This window comes from Euleptes europaea, chromosome 16 (assembly GCF_029931775.1).
Source record: "Euleptes europaea isolate rEulEur1 chromosome 16, rEulEur1.hap1, whole genome shotgun sequence".
Taxonomy (NCBI): domain Eukaryota; kingdom Metazoa; phylum Chordata; class Lepidosauria; order Squamata; family Sphaerodactylidae; genus Euleptes; species Euleptes europaea.
The window spans coordinates 55,292,480-55,312,962 of NC_079327.1; the positions used below are offsets into that span (position 1 = coordinate 55,292,480).

General features: G+C 42.4%; 1 protein-coding gene across 1 annotated transcript in view; it reads right to left on the reverse strand.

Moving 5' to 3' along the window:
* Nucleotides 1–580: 580 nt before the first annotated feature.
* The window catches only part of TMEM47 (transmembrane protein 47), a 49,381-nt gene continuing 29,478 nt past the window's right edge, over nucleotides 581–20,483 (reverse strand). Inside the window, exons 2-3 of the mRNA XM_056861809.1 lie at nucleotides 19,374–19,514; nucleotides 581–992 (exon numbers count right to left, since the gene is read on the reverse strand). Coding sequence (XP_056717787.1) covers nucleotides 814–992; nucleotides 19,374–19,514 — 320 coding nt within the window. The 3' untranslated portion in view covers nucleotides 581–813. The remainder of the gene's footprint in view (nucleotides 993–19,373; nucleotides 19,515–20,483) is intronic.

A 20,483-nucleotide genomic window follows, 5' to 3' on the forward strand; every position in this document is an offset into this window, starting at 1 on the left:
TAAAAATAGTTGGGCTGTTGCATATGGAAATTTTACTGCAGTGTTCTCAAACCAAAAAATGCTCAGGACAAATGCTGCTCATGCATGTATTTTTTCTTCTTTCATTTTCTCAGAGGAAACAACATATTCAGTGTCCTACTCCATGTTCTTTCATTACTTGGTTACAGCTGAGATGTAGTATCCAACCGCATAATTAGAAGAATGTGCTAGAAGTTTTGTTTCCTGATAGACCACAGCTGGCTGGATAATGTGGATTGCCGGTGCATAAACTTGTAGGGTCAGGAAACTGTTGAATGTACTTATTAGGGGAGTCATTAATCAGTTATATTCACTGTTCTTAGCATCTGTCATTTGGAAGTTTATTTTTATTTCAGCAAGAAACTTGGAGGGTCAATGCATCAAAGTGGTGTTAGTTGGTTACCTAGAAGAACTGTTGAATCATGTAAAGACACTTCTACATTGTTCTCATGCCAGCAACTCTCTTGTAGACTAACAAATTTAGGCACTGCATTTTCACCCCAGCTTGTTTCCTCATGGTGCTGCTGGCTGCTACCTAGTGCTCAGAAAAAGTAACAGTAACGTAGCAGCAGCATACAGCATTTGCCTATGGATTCATCAGCAGGTGTAATCTTTGTAGTTCTTTTCAGGGGTTGTTGAAAAGCTACTTGCAGTAACTGTAGCCAAAAGGTAAAAGGCTGATAATCAACAGAGTGAACTGCTTGATACTCTAAAAAAGTACTAAAAACACTGAGTTAAAAAAGACAGAACAATCCTTGTTTTATTCCTCTTCTTATTTGTTTTAAGCAGCTTCTTTCAGTAGTAGTCTTCGTAGTTCTTAGGGTTTAGGCAATAAAGTATGGCACCCCCAAATGAAAATATAGTTGCACCCCAAGCTAGGCCATAGCCCCAGTTGAACTCATGGTATATTCTCAAATTGACTGTTTCGATGAACTTGATTGGATAAAGGACAAGACTGCATACTTGAAGAACCACTGTAAGAAAAAGGGGGAGGAAAAACCATGTCAAAGTGGAAGTTTCATCCATTTGCTTACAAGAAAGCAAATACTAATTAATCAGCACTTTTGACAAAACCATCAGCATTTTTTAGAACTGAGTTACATGTTCAGGAACAGTGTGTGGTAAACCCTTTCTGTCCTGTTCTATCACACTACAGATGCCAGAATCACATATTTCAATAACCTTCCTGACAATAAAAATGTCAGCAACGTTTCTCAATAACAACATGCTAGCTTTGAATATTCAGAGAAGCTGAGGTAGGAGGAAACATTCAAGCAGGCAACCTGTCGCCTGTAGTATGAACAGGAATTGTCTAGAAAAGGCAGCAGCTTGTGATGTTTCTAAATTTAAAGTTAGGCTGTAATTTTATAGGCACGTTCCTTTGGGAACTTTTCTGGAACATGTCCTAGTACAATGGAAAGCCATTCCACAGGAACACAGTCCCAATAATTTCAATTCAAATCAAGTTTCACTCGTTTTAGTAAAGCCTAAACACAGTTACTTGTGGAATGTGTGGTTCCTGTAAAGAACATTTAATCTAAACATTATGTAGTCCATGGGAAATATGGCATTCCAAATACATTGCATTGTATATAAACACATATTATTGGAATGGGGCAATGACATGATAATATCTAAAGATTCTAAAAGTAATAATTGCCTCCTCCCTCCCATATTTCTTTGTATTTTATACAATTCAGACTTTCCTGACAAGACAATTTGGGTGACTAAGCTAATGGCTTCTCTAAATAGAACATAATGAAATAAGAATAAAGGATAAGGAAGAAATATAATCCATAGAAAGTTAATTTATCTTTTATGATTAATTGTAATAAAGGATATTAATTATCAGCTAATTACAAAATAATTTAAGTGGGATTGTGTATTCCATACCTATCATCTACAACTAATCATGATGAATATTGTACATTCCAACAGAATCCATATTCTAATCTTCCATGGCAAAGTATAGCAATTCCTGATTACTAACTGGTGAAACATTTGTTTTCTGTGGAAGGTAATAATTTTTAATAGCCCTAGTTTGATTGATGATCTGTAAAGCAAAACTGTGGCAAGCAGAATGTTTATCACGTCCATGGGACAATCTAAAGATTCCATATGCACCATGAATGAGAACCTATAGGACGCAGTAGGTGGAGTATTGGCTCTTGCTTCAGGAGAGAAGTCCAGAATGCTGCTCAACCAACTGAAAGGACTGATAGAGGTTATGAATGATTTTATTGCAATGATACTATGGGACAACAAAGTTACAACTGGTCATAGGAACTATGGAAAAAATTGGTCCAAAAAACTGGTCCATCAGCTCAAAAATATGTACTGGAAGTTTACATGAGAGACTGTTGTTCCTCTCCATGCAATGATCATGCAGGGTTTCTTTGGGTTTTAGTTTTCTCTGTTATGTTTCACCATCTACACAGAACATTAGGTGAGGCTGCTCAGAGCTTCGGGTTTCAATGTCATCAAACATGCTCACAAAACTGAGCTTTATTTCTCTTTTCCATATGCTCCAAGTTTGATAGTGGCTTTTCTGAATGAATGTAAGAGATCAGTAGTGAACTGGATCAGGAAAAATAGACTGGTTCAATACAAACAAGACAGAATTAATAACAGTAGGAGACATAGGGAAATTCATGCTTTGGATGAGATGACATATAACTAAAGAACAACTCACAACTCTGGATGTGCCAGGTATCATAGAATCATAGAGTTGGAAGGTGCCATACAGGCCATCTAGTCCAATCCCCTGCTTAATGCAGGACCAGCCTACAGCATCCCTGACAAGTATTTGTCCAGCCTCTGCTTAGAGACTGCCAGTGAAGGGAACTCACTACCTCCCTAGGGAGCTGATTCCACTGTCAAACAACTCTTACTGTTAAAAACATTTCCCTAGTATCTTTCCGCCCTCAATTTAAACCCATTATTGGGAGTCCTATCCTCTGCTGCCAACAGGAACAGCTCCCTGCCCTCCTCTAAATGACAGCCCTTCAAATACTTAAAGAGAGCAATCATGTCCCCCTTCAACCTCCTTTATATGAAAGCCTTCAACCACCTCTTCTCCAGACTAAACATTCCCAACTCCCTCAGCCTTTCCTTCTAGGGTTTGGTCTCCAGGCCCCTGATCGTCCTCGTATAAAGAACTTAATATCTAGATCAGTGTGCCTGTGTTATATTTAATGGTCTACAAGTGGGGTTTCTCCATTTCCCAACCTTATTCGAGAACGGTGTTCAATGATCCTTGTTCTAACCAACATGCGAGTAGACCCAATACATAACTTATTATATAGGCACAGGATGCAGTAAACAACTCATTTTATATTACAATTTGTGAAGGATCTCAATTGGAATTTAAAGTCCCTATCCACTCGTTGAAATTCCTTAACTTGTAGGGCAAACCTGAACAGCCATTACATTTAAAATGACCAGCTGGCAAGGACTCACGTTCCCCTTCTAAAATGTCTGTTCTTACTAACATATTCCTAAGCAAAGGGGTCCTACGAAAACCAATCATCGGTGGCTCCTAACATCCAGGTATACCTTGTACTATGTGCCAGTGTCTTTTAATCACACGTTGTACATTATACACTAAATATGTGTATACGAGTGAAGTAACAATGGAATCTTGCCGCAGTTTGAGACTGTGTGAAAGTGTCAATTTCCTATCGTATTGCCTGGCTTGTGCCGATATGGATAGAATAACAGATTCAGGATAGCCTCTGTCACGAAGCGATGCGGTAAGATCCCCTGCAGCCTTCTCGAAATCTGAAGCCTCAGAGGCATTCCACTTGAGTTGAATAAATTGGCCAAAAGGAAGCTTATTCCTGATATGCAAGGACTGATGCAAATTATAATGTAATAAGGAATTCCTTTCCATAGCTTTCCTATAGGGTCGAATGGCCAAACACGCAGAGGGTTGTTTGAACACTACTACTTTTAGAAAGCCCTGACCTGGATGGCCCAGGCAAGCCTGATCTCGTCAGATCTCAGAAGCTAAGCAGGGTCAGCCCTGGTTAGTATTTGGATGGGAGACCACCAAGGAATACCAGGGCTGCTGTGCAGAGGAAGGCACTGGCAAACCACCTCTGTTAGTCTCTTGCCATGAAAACCCCAAAAAATGGGTCGCCATAAGTCGGCTGCAACTTGACAGCACTTTACAAACACACACACATCTAGAAAAGGAATCTCCTTACTGCTACAAGTCCCCATGAATTAGATCGATGGCATGCAATCATTGAGCCATCAAATGGATCGAAAACAGACTCATGATCTAGTATAAAGAAAAGGTAATCAATAAATCTTTTAAAACCCAAAACATGTGCAAAAAAAAAGGATTGTTTTCCAAGATGAACATTTTTTTCAAAGTAAATCATATATATATGTAAAAAAATTTTTTGTATACAACTGAGTTTATTTTCTAACATTGTATTGCTTTTACATATATAACATATAACGTATTTCCCTTCCCTCTTTTTTTCCCTGTACCCTACCATTTATAAAAATAAAAATTTTATTTTAAAAAAATCATAAAAATATTAGCTATAGAAGGAGTGCAGCAGGAACCTATTGCTACCCCTCTGCTATTTACATTTAGTATATGAATAGATTACTTATAGTATTCGGCTAGCATCCTATACTTTTTTCATAAGTTGATCTAATTGGTACAGAGGTATAATTTGTTTGGGTCTGGGTTCTTCAGAGAATCCCAGGCTGGACGCTGACACATGATTTCAGGCATCTCTTCCAGAAATGCCAACATCTCATGGGTCACTTATTGGGGAGTGTGAAGGATACCCATCAGCTGCGTAAGAAGCAGGTGCTGACAGGCATGCCAGAACACTGCCTGATCAGCTAAGTCAGCACTCACGGGAATTCCACCTATGCCATGCTTGGGCATTTGGTGGAGCAGAAGAGAGCCCTGATCTCCTTGATCTTAGAGCTCAAGGTTGTGTGGGAAGAGAGATAGTTCAACCAGGATGAGTGGTTGACTATCTCTCAGAGTTTCTCCATAGATTTCTCAAGCAATAGTTGGCTCCTAGTTCAGTTCGCTACCTGACTTGAAGTTCCCAAAGTTGTGCTATGGGTGTCTTGGTGCCCACTGACACTTTTCCTGGAGCCTGCTAAGTGTTTCATGAAAGTAGGCAGGGCCATGTGGAGCTTTTGCCCAGAAGGGCTTCTGATTGGTCATTGAAGATCTTATTGGCTTTGCAGATTTATTTAAAAGTTGCTTTGGCATCAGCTGCCACCACAGCACAACGATCTTCACTATGTCACTGAAGGTAATCTGTATTTATGCAAGACAATATTTTTAAACAATACACTTATTTTAAAAGGCATCCTGTTAAACAGAGCTTCTGCATGTCATGTTGAAGAGTCATTAATAGAGTTATGCACGACCTCACTCCTTGACATTTTGCAGTTGGTGCTGCTTCCTATGTTAGCCATTTTGTGGTGCGTTACAGAATTCCAAAGATGTCTACAGGCTGGGGCCACCTGTTGTATTACATTTCCAAAATCTTCTGTCAAACAACTGTTAGAAGGAAGTCCGAAATACTTTGTCTTATTAACCCAAACCTCTATTTTTCATGTCTGCCCTCCTTTCTATGTGCAATGGTATGAGATGCAGAAACAAAAAACCCAAAAAGCCACTAAAGAAATGTATTAATAGTTGATAGTGTAGAATCGTTGTTTTTAGTTTTAAAATCTTTTAAAATAATAAAAGAGTTGGTTTTTATACCCCTATTTTATCTGCCTTTTAAGCAGTCTCAAACCAGCTTACAATTACCTTCCCTTCCTCTCCCCACAACAGACACCTTGTGAGGAAGGTGGGGCTGAGAGAGTTCAGAGAGAACTGTGACTAGCCCAAGGTCACCTGGCAGGCTTCATGTGGAGGAGGGGGGAATCAAACTCGGTTCTTCAGATTAGAGTCCACTGCTCTTAACCACTACACCATGCTGGCTCTTACACTGATCAAACCATTGTTTTGATCAGTGTAAAGATCATTTAACAAAATGATGAATCCCTTTTGCAAATAGCTTAAAAAACAATGAAAACCTCAATACACTCATGTACACGTTTACCTTTTTTTCTGCTAACCTGATGCAATATAATTAAAATAATGAAAACAGCAGGGGGCAGTAGTATACTTTACCTTATAATTGTTTTGATTCCTCAAATACAAGGACCTTCAAACAGTAAGGGCCTATCTTTCCATACCCTTGTAAATGGATTTTTTAAATCCATCTAGCAGAATAGATGGTTCTGTCACTCTCACAGTTACTGACTATCAGACGGGCTTAGTGTTTCAGTTCCAGCACAGATATGACAAGACAGAAGGAAGGGGAGCTATGCTTCGAAAACTTCAGGGGGGGGAAGTTTTGTTATTGCCCAACCTGAAAGACACTGGAAGTACTAAGTGAATATCTCACAGCCCATTCCTCAGACCGCAGGCAGGCCGTGGCAGCCGGCCGCAGTGCAGCAACAGCGCCACTGGTGGACCTCCTAAGGGGCTTTGCAGTGGCGTAAGCCAGCAAGAAAAAAGCAAACGTTGCAAAAGAAGTGAGAGGCTGAGGAGCGGGGCGGCGGGGCAGGCACGCCGTGGTGCAGGCCTCAGGCCAGCCGAGTTCACAGGGCAACTTCCGGGGGAGGGATTTAGCAGTGGGGAGGCGGGCCACAGAATGGCAATGGGAGGGGCAGGCTGTGAGAGGGGAGGAGCTGCCTCAAGCAGCAGGGATGCAGAGTGAAGGGCAGGGGCCGAGAGGGAGGTGGGGAGAGCAGGGTGGGAGCATGTGGACAGGAGAGCTCCCAGAGGGGCTGGGAGAAGGGCAACGGCACACAGTAGCGGCTGTCGAGACACAACGGGCGAGTAGTCAACAGCTACTCATGGGTCCCCACAACCTCCCAGTTGCACCCAAGCACCACTCTTTCCCAGCACACAAGCTCCATGGTGGCCCGGGGGCTGACAGCGAGGCCCCCCACACACAACCCAAAAGAAGGGCTGGGGAGGCAACTCTCGAAAGAGAGAAGTGGCCCATCAGCCCCAGAAATAGGCCGACCCTTGGCCAATGGGCAGCAGCAGGCTCTGTCTTCTCACCATTGGCAAGGTTGTCCCCCTGAAAAGGGAGGGGGAGGGGAAACGGAGTGGGAATGGGGGAATACAGCCATCCACTGCCCCACGGGCCTAACTGCAAGAGTGAGCGGAATTCCGCTGGACTAGCTGAATCCTTCCAGCCACTGGGGCGAGTCACAGGAATGGCTCATCTTCACAGATGGCCACTCCTGTGGCCATGAAGGCCCCGGGAATCCCAGTACCAAGGGTGTGAGACAACCTGGCTAGGAAGGCAGCCAGACACAATGAGGCTGGGACGAGCAGTGGCGATGCCACCTGTGTGGAAATGGCACACCAACATGTCAGGCTGGGACACCAAGCGAGCAGAGAAGGATGGCGGGGACTCTATGCAAATGTCCGCGGAGAGGTCTGGGAGCTGCCACTGCAGTGACGCCAGACAATGCTCTCTCTGGCTCCCCGCGGTCACCATGGGAGCTAGCCAGCCGCTGAATAGCAGTCTCCCAAGAGTATAGCCGCCAAGCATGGCCTGCCCTGGAGACGGGAAAAGAAGGGGCCCTCACATGGGTGGCCACAACCCTCCCAGCAGTTTGGGAGTCCCATGTCTGGGCTGGGTGGCCTGACCTGGTCTCCGCCACCCGCCACCAAGGCATGAGTCGGCAGGCGCCCCCATCATCCAGCCCATCTGAGGTGCGAAGCAGCTGGTAATGGGGAAAGCGCATACACACAGGAGGAGGATGGTGAAGACAATGGAGGGCCTCAGTGATCTGGCCATCGTGCTGGATGGGGAGGTCCAGGGCCTGTGGCCACAGCCCCCTCATGGAATCCCCTCAGATGGCAGCAGGGCCGTCAGAAGGGAGGCGGCGGGGGATGGCCAGCGCGCGCGAGCCTTGGGATAGAGAGGGAGGGAGGAATGGCGCAGGTGAGGGTGGTTACAAGTTCTGTCTGCACCAATGGAGAGGTGGACCCCCTGAAGAGGGGGGAGGGTCAGTCACCGTCCGAGCTTGGAGGTGCCACGCAAGAGTGAGCATACCTCTTCTGGGTGGGGCGGGAGTCAACGGACAGCTCCATCGGCCCCGTTGAAAGCATAGGTCGGCATGTAAAGGCATTCCGCCAACTGGGCAAGCCATGGGAATGACGCATCTGTACAGATGGCTGTTCCTGTGGCCGTGTGAGGATCTGCGCAGCACAAGCTGCTTTGGTGTGGGATGTCCAAGCTTGGAAGACAGCCAGACCCCATGAGGCTGCAAGCATGCTGACCCTGCCATCTGTGTGGAGACGCCAGACCGACATGTCGTGGGCCTGCCGCTGGAGATTGCTAGGGTGGGGGGCCAGGGCTGGGACCACAGGGCCTCCATCCATGTCCACTTCCTGCACTGGGAGCCCTTCCCTGGCAGCGCCCCCGTCTGAGAGGCCATGGGTGGCGCCATGCAAATTGCTGCTGGGATGACAGGGAGTTGCCAGCACAGAGACACCAGGCCATGCCCTTTCCACTTATCCTCATGCTAAGTGGCCACCATGGGAGCTGACCAGCTGCTGAAATTCTCTCTCCCAGGAGACGGGCTCCCTGCTGCTGTCCAGCCTTGGCACGATGAGAGTGGCCAGGGAGGCTTGGGGGAATACACTCCGCTGCCACTCCACTGGATGTGAGACATGGCTCCCGACCTGCTGCTTGTCAGGGATGCCGCTGTCTGTGGAGGGTGCGTCTCCCTGGGGGATCAGAGCCCATACAGGGAGAGGACAAACAAGGTGGAGGAGCATCCAGGCTCCATGTCCTCAGGGGCTGCTCCCTGCGCAGGATGCCGAGGACCTCACCCCGGCCAGAGAGGCGATGTCCATCAGGTCCTCATCAGGAGGCCACCAGTGGTGTGTCGCCTCAATGCTGGCATGGGCTCGGTTGCAGGTGGGGGAAATAGCGGCCGCTCCCTGGTGCTGGGAGGATGGGAAGGGATGGGGCAGGGCCAGACGGCAAGGGAGAACGGATGTTGTCTGCAGTCTCCCACCGTGGCTCCAAGGCAGCCGGGTGCCTGTTTGTTGGCCAGCCGCCCTGCCCCAAGACATGGCTCTTCCCCCTCTCCCTCCATCCCCCGCCATGCTGCTGGCCCCATGACAGCTGCCCTGGCAGTCTTCAAAGGATGGGTGTGGAACAATATTTGGGGCCATGACTGACAGGGCAACCAGACACTGACAACTATCATGCAATGGGCAGATATAGGATTTCCTGAGCATGCCTCGGAGGGTCTCCCCAAGTCACGGGTGGCGAGTCTCTTTTTTTTAAATAAATTTTTTATTATTTTCCAAAATTATTAATCAAAAAGTTTAACAATAACATATGTAGAATAAAAAATTGGACTTCCCCTGCTTCTCCCTTCATCCTACAATGAACTTGTAATCTCTTTTGCATAAATTTCTAATCCTAATATCATTGTTAATATTCATTAATCATTAATCATTTAAATATTATATTTTCTATAACAAAGCCAAAGAAAAAGAAAAAAGAAAATAATTTAATTAATAATATCACATAAAAAGGAAAAAAAAGAAAAAAAGATAAAAAAGGAAAGAAATATTAAATCTCCGAGGCTTCCGGTGGTGCGCTGGGACGAGTAAGACGTTCCCTCAGGCTGTCCTGGGGGAAATCCAAGTTTGCGCTAATTTAGGGGTGATATATGCACCCCAATCCGACCCTTGCAAGTGGGTCGGACAGCAGGAACTCCCTGCAGCCCATAAACGCAGTGTGACCTCCCAAAGACTCTGAGGGAGCTTTATAAGCCCCCCAGAGCTCTGGATGCCGGTCCTGCGAGGGCACATAGGGAAAGGAATCGCCAAAACGCAACTTTGGCATAAGGCTCTACCCTCCACCACCTTAATACCAACATAAAGGACTATTTTAAGAGAAGAACCTCACCTCTCGATGCCTAAGTGAGTACAAAGAACCCTTCGTCTTTTACTGGCATTTTTGAATAACCGGGGGGTAGATGAAGATATTCCCAGTACCTCTGCTCCTCCCTTATTTTAATCGGGAAAGTTTGATTTGTAAATTCCATCAGGATTAGCGGCAGGAGCCTTATCAAACAGATCAGCTTAAATCAAAACAAAGAGTTGGAAGGACGCTTAGATGACGGACCAAAATCTCTACCAATGAGAAGCAACTCTGAGGGAAGGGGAGGGCGAATTTCTTCCTGATTCTCTGGTGAAAAAGAATTTCCTGCCACGTTAGCAGCAAGGGATTCATCAGACCGGAAGCCCCTCTATACCACCCTCTCTATCATCTGAGTCACAACAACAGGAAGCAAGCTGGAGGACCGGATACGCGTCGCACTTGAGTAACACAGAAATAATTCCTGAAGGAAACAACCATCGAGATGAGGCGGTAGAAGGTCCACGGCAAATACAACTTCCGGAATACTTCCTGGTAGATCCGACCTAGAGCGTCCAGTAAAACTCGTTGGTATTTCAAAACTTTATTAAGCTGTTTTAAAGCCAAATTCAGCTCTTTTCAACCCGAAAAAATTATTAAGCTGATCATTGAATTACCCTCTATTAACCACCATCTGGAGGGCCCTGTCTGAGGACATGACTTTTACCAGCCTTATTCCAATGTAAATGTCTGGAACCCGACCCCGTTCTGGCTCACTGCATAGCCCTGCCTATACTAAACTGAAGGACTCAGCACAAGTTTCAGCTATGGATAAGAAATTACAGGATATGTTAGCCAAACAAACAGAGGCAACAAATAAGCAGCTTGAACAGATGTCTACACAGATGTCTACGCAGATGGCACAGTTAACTTCTATGATGACAAATCTAGGCCAAGCATCTCAAGCTATTGACCATAAATTGGATGTGGTAACAGGAGATCTTAAAGAAGTAAAAACTCAAATGAGTACTATGCAGTCAGATATGCAAGCAATGGATTCATCAATAAAGAAAGTGATGGAAGAGCATAAGGATACAAAGAAAAAAATAGCAAGCCAAGAAAAACAGATTGAAACAATACAATTAAATCAGACAACAGTAAAAGATCAAATAGCCATGATGGAGATGAGAGTGAGAGAGACCAACCTTCGTCTGCGCAACCTTCCAGATATGATGGGAGATAACAAAGAAACTGTAGTCCCAAATCTGGCTTACCTGTTTCAGATGGACGAACAAGAATTGAACCAAGCTATTAACAGAGTATACAGAATACCATTACCTGCTAGAATGAAAAGATCTAAGCCAAGAGACCTGATGATAGTGTTCTATGACACTAGGATTAAGGATAAGATCATGAAGATGCATTATGACAACCCGGTGTCAGCAGGAGACATTCCTCTAATTTTATTAAAGGACATACCAAGACATTTACTCTCACAGAGGAATAATTACAAAGAATTTGTGTCTGTTTTGAAAGCTAATGGTATCAAATATCGCTGGATTATGCCACAAGGCTTGGCTTTTACCTACAAAGAAATGAAAATGACAATTACATCTACAGCAGATGTGGGAAAATTTCTGAGAAAATATAAATCAGATCTTAAAGGATTAACTGGGGTTCAAAAGGAAGAGGAAGAAGAACAAGAAGAAGAAGAAGAACCACAGGGAGCAGCAGGAGGAACTAAATTATAGACTGCATATTTTGCTTCAATAATCATTGTACCATGGCAAAAGTAATTTCTTGGAATGTGAATGGTTTGAATGAAAAAACTAAAAGGGCTAGAATTTTTAAATATCTACAGAAGTATAAATACTCCCTAATTTGTCTACAAGAGACTCATAGCAAAAAAACACAAAAAATATTTGGATAGACAAATGCTTGGACAAGCATTTGTGGCATCGGCCGAAACAAAAACTAAGGGAGTAGTAATATATGCTCATTCTAGCCTTAGTCCTGAACTACTATATAAAGACAACGAAGGGAGAATTGTAATTATAAAAACCAAAATATTGGGGCAAAAGACGATTGTGGTAGGAATATATGCTCCCAATGAAGGAAAAACAAAATTTTATGGACAATTGCATGAACTGATCTCTCAGTATGCCAATGACCAGATTTTATTGATGGGTGACTTAAATGGCGTTACTCTCCCAATTTTGGATAAAAAATCAAAAGCAAAAGACGAAAATGAAGGATGTTTACCTAAAACTTTCTTCACCATGGCTACAGAATTGGAATTACAAGACATCTGGAGAACAATGAATACTACAGCCAAAGAATATACCTTTTATTCAGCGAGACATGACTCACACTCCAGAATAGACATGATTTGGTCTAGTAAATCAATTTTTACGCAACTACGTAAAATACATATTTTACCAAGAACTTTTTCTGATCACAATCCGGTTACATTTGAGTGGAACAATAAACAAGCATTTAGATGGCGATTGAATGATAAACTTTTAAAGGAAAATAAGATTCAAAAAGAATTATATGATCTGATTAAAGATTTTTTTGAAGTCAATCTTAATGGAGAAACTACGTTGAATATAGTGTGGGATGCGTTTAAAGCAGTTCTAAGAGGATTTATGATACAGAAACATGCAGCGTGGAGGAAAACTCAACTACAATTTACCAATAATATACTTTGGGATTTACAAAATTTGGAACAAAAACTTGTTATGGCGTTACAAGAAGAAGAGAAAAATGAAATACAAATGAAGATTTCTGTATCTAAACATCAATTAAATTTGGTCATAATGGAGGAAATGAACAAAAACTTAAAATTTGCCAAACAAAAATATTTTGAACATGCTAATAAACCTGGGAAATTTTTAGCAACACAACTGAAAGACTCATTTCAGAAGAAGATTATAACAAAAATTCAAACTGCTAAAGGACCAGTTCATTCAACTACAGATATACAAAAAGAATTTGTTTCATTTTACACTAAGCTGTATCAGAAAGAAAATATTTCAAAACAGAAAATAGATAAGTTTTTAAGTTCAATACAGATGAATATTCTTTCAACAGACCAACGAGAATGGATAGATGCTCCAATCACAAGGGAAGAAATACAAGAAGCAATAATGAAACAAAAGCCGGATAAGACACCTGGACCAGATGGAATAACTGCTCTATTTTATAGAACATTTAGTGACAACTTAGCAGACTTTTTTGTAACACTTTGCAATACAATTTTGGATAAGGGAGTAGCCCCAGAAACTTGGTCGCATGCATATATATCGTTGATACCCAAGGAAGGAAGAGACCCAGAAAGAACATCAAATTATAGACCTATTTCGTTGTTAAATGTGGACTATAAGATTTATGTCTCGGTCTTATCGAATAGGATAAGAAAATTTATTAAAGACCTTATACACGAAGATCAGGCGGGCTTTGTTCCAGGAAGGCAAATTAAAGACAATATAAGAATCTTATTGGACTCATTAGAATATTATGATCAGAATATACAACGATCAGCCGCCTTTGTATTTTTGGATGCGGAAAAAGCCTTTGATATGGTCTCATGGGACTTTATGGAAAAAACATTGGTAAAATTAAATTTTGGAGACCGTTTTTTGAAAGGTATATCAGCTATTTACACATCCCAACATGCGAAAATTTTGGTGAATGAATCAATGTCGGAAAATTGTCAAATTAAGAAAGGAACTAGACAAGGCTGTCCTTTGTCTCCGTTATTATTTTTGTTGGTGTTGGAAACATTATGTTGTAAACTAAGGAGTATGGAGGACATTCGCGGTCTAAAAATTAAAAAACATGAATTTAAATTGAGAGCATTCGCGGATGACCTCCTGTTAATTCTGGAAAACCCAACACAATCAATGAAGTTACTACAAGAGACTCTGGACGATTTTGGGGAAATATCGGGATTTAAAGTTAATCAAGAAAAAACAAAGACAATATTCAAGAATTTATCAGAAATAGAACAACAGGAATTCATCTCGTTTACAGGTTGGGAGAAGGCCAATAAAGTTAAATATCTGGGAATCTGGATCTCAGCGAAGAACAAAGAATTGTTAACCAACAACTACTTTAAATTATGGGGTAAAATAAAAACTGATATGACTATTTGGTCAAATAAAAAGTTGTCACTATTGGGACGTATTTCAACAATTCAAATGAATGTGTTACCAAGGATGCTCTTCTTATTCCAAAATTTGCCTATAATATCACATGTTAAATACTTTGATACTTGGAGGAAGGACATTTTAAACTTCATCTGGCAAGGGAAAAAACCGAGGATTGCTTATAAATACTTGGTGGACCTTAAAGTTAGAGGAGGTTTAGCACTACCAAACTTTTAACTTTACGCTGAAGCGGTAGCCTTAACATGGCTAAAAGACTGGATAACCTTATCAAATGCACGTTTACTGGAGCTTGAAGGCTTTAATAATATTAGTGGATGGCATGGCTATTTATGGTATGACAAAATTAAGATACAAGCATCATTTAGAAATCATATAATCAGGTCCGCTCTACTGCGTATCTGGATGAAATATAAACATATTTTGGAACCAACAACTCCGATGTGGATTTCACCGCAAGAAATGCTAACACTACGTCCACTTAGACTGGACAAATTTATAATTTACCAGGAATTAATTAATTGGGAGGGGAAAAATGTTCATTAAAGGAATTTCAATTTCTCAAAGAGGATTTACAATGGTTGCAATATTGTCAGATTAAATCAGTTTTTGTACAAGATATGAAAAATTGATTTTCTAAAGAAAAGTCCCCTTTCCACAAGATGTTACTAGAAAACAATCTGAAACTGATCTCTAAAATGTACAATCTACTTTTAACATTATATTGTGAGCAGGAGACAATTAAACCAACTATGATTGATTGGGCTCAAAATATCGGACATGATATTGCTTTAAATAAATGGGAAAGACTTTGGTCAAAAGATTTGAAAGGAATAAACGCGCAATCAATTCGAGAAAACATTTATAAAATGATGTATAGATGGCATTTAACACCTAAGAAGATGGCAAAGATATATAAAGTGACATCCCCTAAATGTTGGAAATGTAATATGGAAATTGGTTCCTTTTACCATATGTGGTGGACTTGTGATAAAGCTAAAGATTTTTGGGATATGATATACAATGAACTGAGACTAATAGTACAAAAAAATATACCCAAAACACCAGAAATGATGCTATTAAGTATGATACCTGACGACTTGCTAATACAAAGAACTTTTTTGATCTATGCTACAACAGCTGCGAGACTGCTTTATGCAGCAAAATGGAAGGGGGCAGAAATTCCCGAGAAAAAAGACTGGATTGGGAAAATGTTTGAATTGGTGGAAATGGCAAAACTTACCGCCATTTTAAATGAAAAAGACAATGTTCGATTTTTAGGGGAATGGGAGGATTGGATGAAATATTGTGAATATGAATTAAAACTGGGGAAAATGGAAGAATACTTATTAATCTGATCTAGAAGACACAATTAATATTAAAAGTTATAATCATTTATATTAATAGAAGATGTTTTATGAAAGTTAAATGAATTTATGATAGTTAAGATCAGACCAATTACGATGGGATGAATATTTTATTAAGAGGCGGAGAGAGGTGATGGGGAAGTCATAAATTTTCCTCTAATTTGTTTTTTTTGTTATGAATTCAAGAAATTATAACAACATAGAGTTAGAATTTTGAATTTCATATTGCTTTTATTGTTGTTTACTATCATGGAAAATTTGTATTATAAAAACCAATAAAATTATTATAAAAAAAAAAAGAAATATTAAATCTCCCTACTAAAAAATGGATTAGTATAGTAAAAAGCATATATTTCTATTGAAAATTAATTAATTTGTAAATCCTCCATTTCTCCCTAACACTCATTTAATGCATAACATTTCTAGTAGATTAATATTTTATGTAATTCCATTTCCATTATAGCCAATCCTTTTAATCAGTTGCTTGTCAATCTTAACCAGTAGAAAAACCAGATTCTTTTAAATTAGTCCCTTTATCCTAAATTTCCAGCATTTCTTTCTTTTCCACATTAGCAGTAATTGACGGAGGGCATCCTTGGAAATTGTTAGTGAATTCTTTTCTGCAGATGGAGCGTAGTAGAACCATGTTGTATTATCCCAAATTCAAAAAAGGAGATCCTGACCGACCCAGTTTTTCTATTCCTCAAATCCTCCAAACAGCTGTTGTAAAATCCATCAGACATATCCAAGTAGCACAAGTCAAAATCGGTCACTTTGAAAAGATCATCAGACAAATCCAGATGGTAAAAATTAAAATCAATCCCTTTCCAGTCCATTATTTTCCAATCAATTGCTGCAGGTTGCTTTGTAAGATTCCCCATGTCTTTTTCAGGATCCCTTTGTTCTTTGTCTCTCTTGTCAGCCAGAAAGCCTTTTGGTGCCTCCTCTGATCTCATTGAGGTGAATAGGGCTTTTATTTCTTTAGTTTCTTCTAAGACAATGTCCAGTTTCTGAATAAGACCTTGAAATGAAGTGTTCATCAAATCCATGAATTGTTTAATCATATTTGCCATGAGTGCCATGATTGCATCTCCAAAGTTTCCTGTTAAAGCTCAGTTAGTGAAATCCAGGCAGATTTGAGATGAATAACGAGGAGGTACTGCAGGAATCAAAGTCATAAACCTTCCTTCTTTGTAGTCAGGAGCTTGGGAATCATTGACCGGTTACACACTGATATCAGACTTCCGATTCCAAGTTCTCTGACTTTCTCACGATGTTAAACTGTTTCCAGGAAGGACGTGGCAGGAAGGTTTTATTTAATTAAAAGACTGCCCTTGAGTTGGGGGGGATTTCCACTCCTCCCTCCCCTTAGTACGTAATAGTTCCTGATCGGTAGTTGAGGCGTCTTTCAAAAATCTTAGTTGTTATGTCTTCCCACTGATCAAATTGATAAGGTTCCTGCCGAGTTATCTGATCCTTTCTTCATTTTAAAGAGTCATTTAAAGATTGAGTGGGGAGATACAGATTCAACAGATAAGCTTAGCAATTTCCTGGGACTTCCAAATCCAGGTAAAACAAAAGAGTTCTTTCAAACTTTCAAAATTTCAGAAGAGCAGGTATATTTACTTGTATAGTTGCCAGATGTAGATAGATGGGGGGAGTGAAGCCAATTAGTTCCAAAATTCCAAGAAGACGTCTTCGGCGATTTATTACTCCTTAGCGGGCGGAACTGCTACTGGGTCTCCAAGTCGTAAATCTCAGAGATTCCAGGAGTTAACCACACCACGAGGCTGCAGGAGATTTCCTGATACCCATTCCACTGTTTAGGAATCGGGGGGCACGTTAGCCCCCTTATTTACGACGTTCTTGGTTTCCCCTCCCGGAGCCCCGGGGAAGACGACTGCTTCACACCGCTGCCCTAGCGGAAGTCCCCACGAGTGGTGAGTCTCCATGAGAGCAGCATGCCCGGAGACATGAGAGAGGCTGTGGAGAGTGCAGCCATGTGCACGCACACCCCTGCAAAGAGGGCAGCATATTCTCAATTGTTGACCATACAGATGGCGCCCTCCCTGTGAGGAGGGCTGATCAGAGCGCTGGTGGGGGCGGATGGTGGTGGAGCAGTGGGTGGGGGCCTGCTTGGGAGGAAGGCTGCCGTCGCCTGCCTGGCTGCTGAGCTTCGTCATGCCACATCAGTCGGCAGCAGATATTCGAGCTGAAGTGCTAGCTCTACGCCTCTACTTGGAAATTAGCGGCCAGGGGGTGGAACCCCCCACCAGGGGCATGCACGCCCTGCACAGATGTGTGTTGCCACAGCTGTGCAGTGGCCGCAGAGGGCGGCAGCGGAAAGGAGGTGGGTGGCCGTGGCAAATAAGCCGCAGCCGGCTGCCTTCTCGTGGGTCGAGGTGTCAGTGTGGCCAGCTCGGGAGGGCCCCTGAACATAGAGTGGCCCCGGGTGAGGGTGCGGCAAAGGGCGGCCAGGTGTGGCCGGGGTGTTGCCTGAGAGTCTGGTGTGTGATTGGCGTGCGCTGGCTGTGTGGGCGTGCTACAGTGGCCGGCCATGCTCTCTTCGGCCATGCAAATTAAGGGGCCGCAAGGGCTCATGGGGCTCGTTATGTCTCCACTATAGCGGCCAACCCAATCGAGGCTCATAGCAGTCCTGACGCCCCCCCTCCCTTGATGGGGCTTCCGCACCGCGCCTGTCCGCTGCTCCCTCCCCCCCTTGCTGTGGAGTGAGTTCCCAAAATTGGCTGGGGTGGCTGGAGCAGGACACACACCCCTCCCGTGCCCATCCCCAAGCACTATGCAGGCTGCGCCAGTTTCCTCATAAAACTTTATTATTGCTTGAGTTGGACAGTGGCAGGTGAAAGGGAGGGAGTGGAGTGGGACAGTGGGGTGTGGCTGGAGTTCCACGAGTGACAACAGGTGTTGGTGGGGGCCAGGGGGCTGGAGAGCCAGCAAGGTGCTGGGAGCCGAGGTATCTGCTTCCCCGCCAGCCTTTTTCTCTCCTTGTGTGCGCGGATGTGTGGTTGGGTGAGGGAGGCTGGGTAGTCATTGGATAGATCTACAATGAGATGGAAGGGCAAGGGGGGCGAGGGCCTAACGACCATGGCTTGGGGGTGGTCCCAGACCACGGCTGCGGCACCCATCGCCAGATTCCTCAGGTCTCCAGTGGAGGGCGAAGCTCAGCTGAGGGCGGGGGCGGCGCAATTTAACATTTAATACAATTTAGGATTTGTTTCCTCATTTAGCTAGACTATGGACCGACAAATTCCTGCATACAATCCTGTATGAGGAATTTCACTTTGCAGAGGAGGCTGATGTAAAATGTACAGTAACTATGAAGAACCAGCAGCCATTTCAATTGACACAGCAGCCAGGAAAACATGCAGACTTCCACCCATCCAATGATTCATTATAGCCTTTTTCCATGCACAATACAGAATAATCTGAAATTGTGAATTGACACTTCAATAAAAAAATAATTTTAGTCTCTGATTAGCTCACAAATCAGAGGCTGAAACAAACTTTTAAAGTCTAGTCTGTGAATTAGCTGTTATATTTTTAGTTTTCGAAATAAAAGATACTATAAACAAGAGCACGATGATGCTTGAGTATGCAGAGATGGGTAGAATTAAAAATTAATTCCAGCACACAGTGACCAAAAACTGACCTGACAGTTGGTGCTGCTAAGAGACTGAACCATTCTGGAATTCCCTGTCAAGGTAAACAAGGTAGTTGATTCTGTATAATTAACAACTTCTGAACAAACTTGGGCAACAAACTTTGGATTATAATGTACAAGTCACATCTATTTTCCAAACAAATATAAACTTGAATTTGGCAAAATAGTACTACGTTTTGGGGAAACATTTATTTACCTGCTGCAAAAAGCATGACAGCAACTGGTCTGTAGAACCGCCTCCGTGACCCGACACAGATCGAAATTAATCCAACCAAGAAAGCTATAAGAATTATGGTAGCACCCCCCAACAGCATAGCAAGTGTTGCGATCTGCCAATCTAGAAAGAGAGAAACATAAAGAGTTGACTTCACCAGAATGAGGTGACGGAGTAACATCTCCAGTCAGAGCTACTTTTGCAATTATTGTTCCTTCCCCTCTTTCCCTCCTTTCTATCTAAGTTGGATACTTGGAATTAAGTGAAACTATTTTGAAGCTGTTCAGAAGAAATCCAATACCTGAGGGAGTATTTCTGTTTTGAGATAAGTCACCCAAGTTAAATTTTATGGCTTGCCAACTGTGTGGGATTTCAGGCTTGAGGGGCTGCAGCTGGAAGGTTTCTGCCTGAAGACACTGATGAAACATCTCATTTGGAGATGCAAAACAGTGTTTAAAATTGGACATTTGATAAGACTTTCTCACTTTGGAGAACTTCATAGGGTGTTCTTATAGAGTTCAGGTTTTTGCAAAGCCTTGAATACCATTGTCTACAGAGAGCCTTGTATAGCTGGGATGCAGCTTTAACACCCATAAATGTATAAACTGAGGCGACTAACCATGGAGACTAAACTTTCGTATTAAGAACTGAAGGTTGTGACAGGAAAGCTTGAGTTTACTTTCAAACCGAGACCAGACATATGGCCTAGTCTGGTGTTTACTCTAATTGACTAAAGTGATGTCATTTAGAGCAATGGGTATCGGCAAAAGGGCCCACGATACAGAGATTTGTTTTTCCCACCCACATGCAAGCAAAGATTAATGATTTTTTTCACTTGAAACAACTTTTTCATAGTATATGCTGTTCCAACTCCAACCGATTTGCTCCTCTAGATAACAACGCTCTTGATTCCAACTGCGAGGATTAGAGGGAAGATTTAAATATTTGCCTCCAAGGAGCTAACAACATCAAAACTGTGGATTCCAGAGTTGCTCATAATAACTTAACTGACCCGTCAACTGACCACAAAAACTGTAAACCTTATTTTTGAAAGAGTAAAACTAATTGAAATCAAAATAGACCAGCTTATTC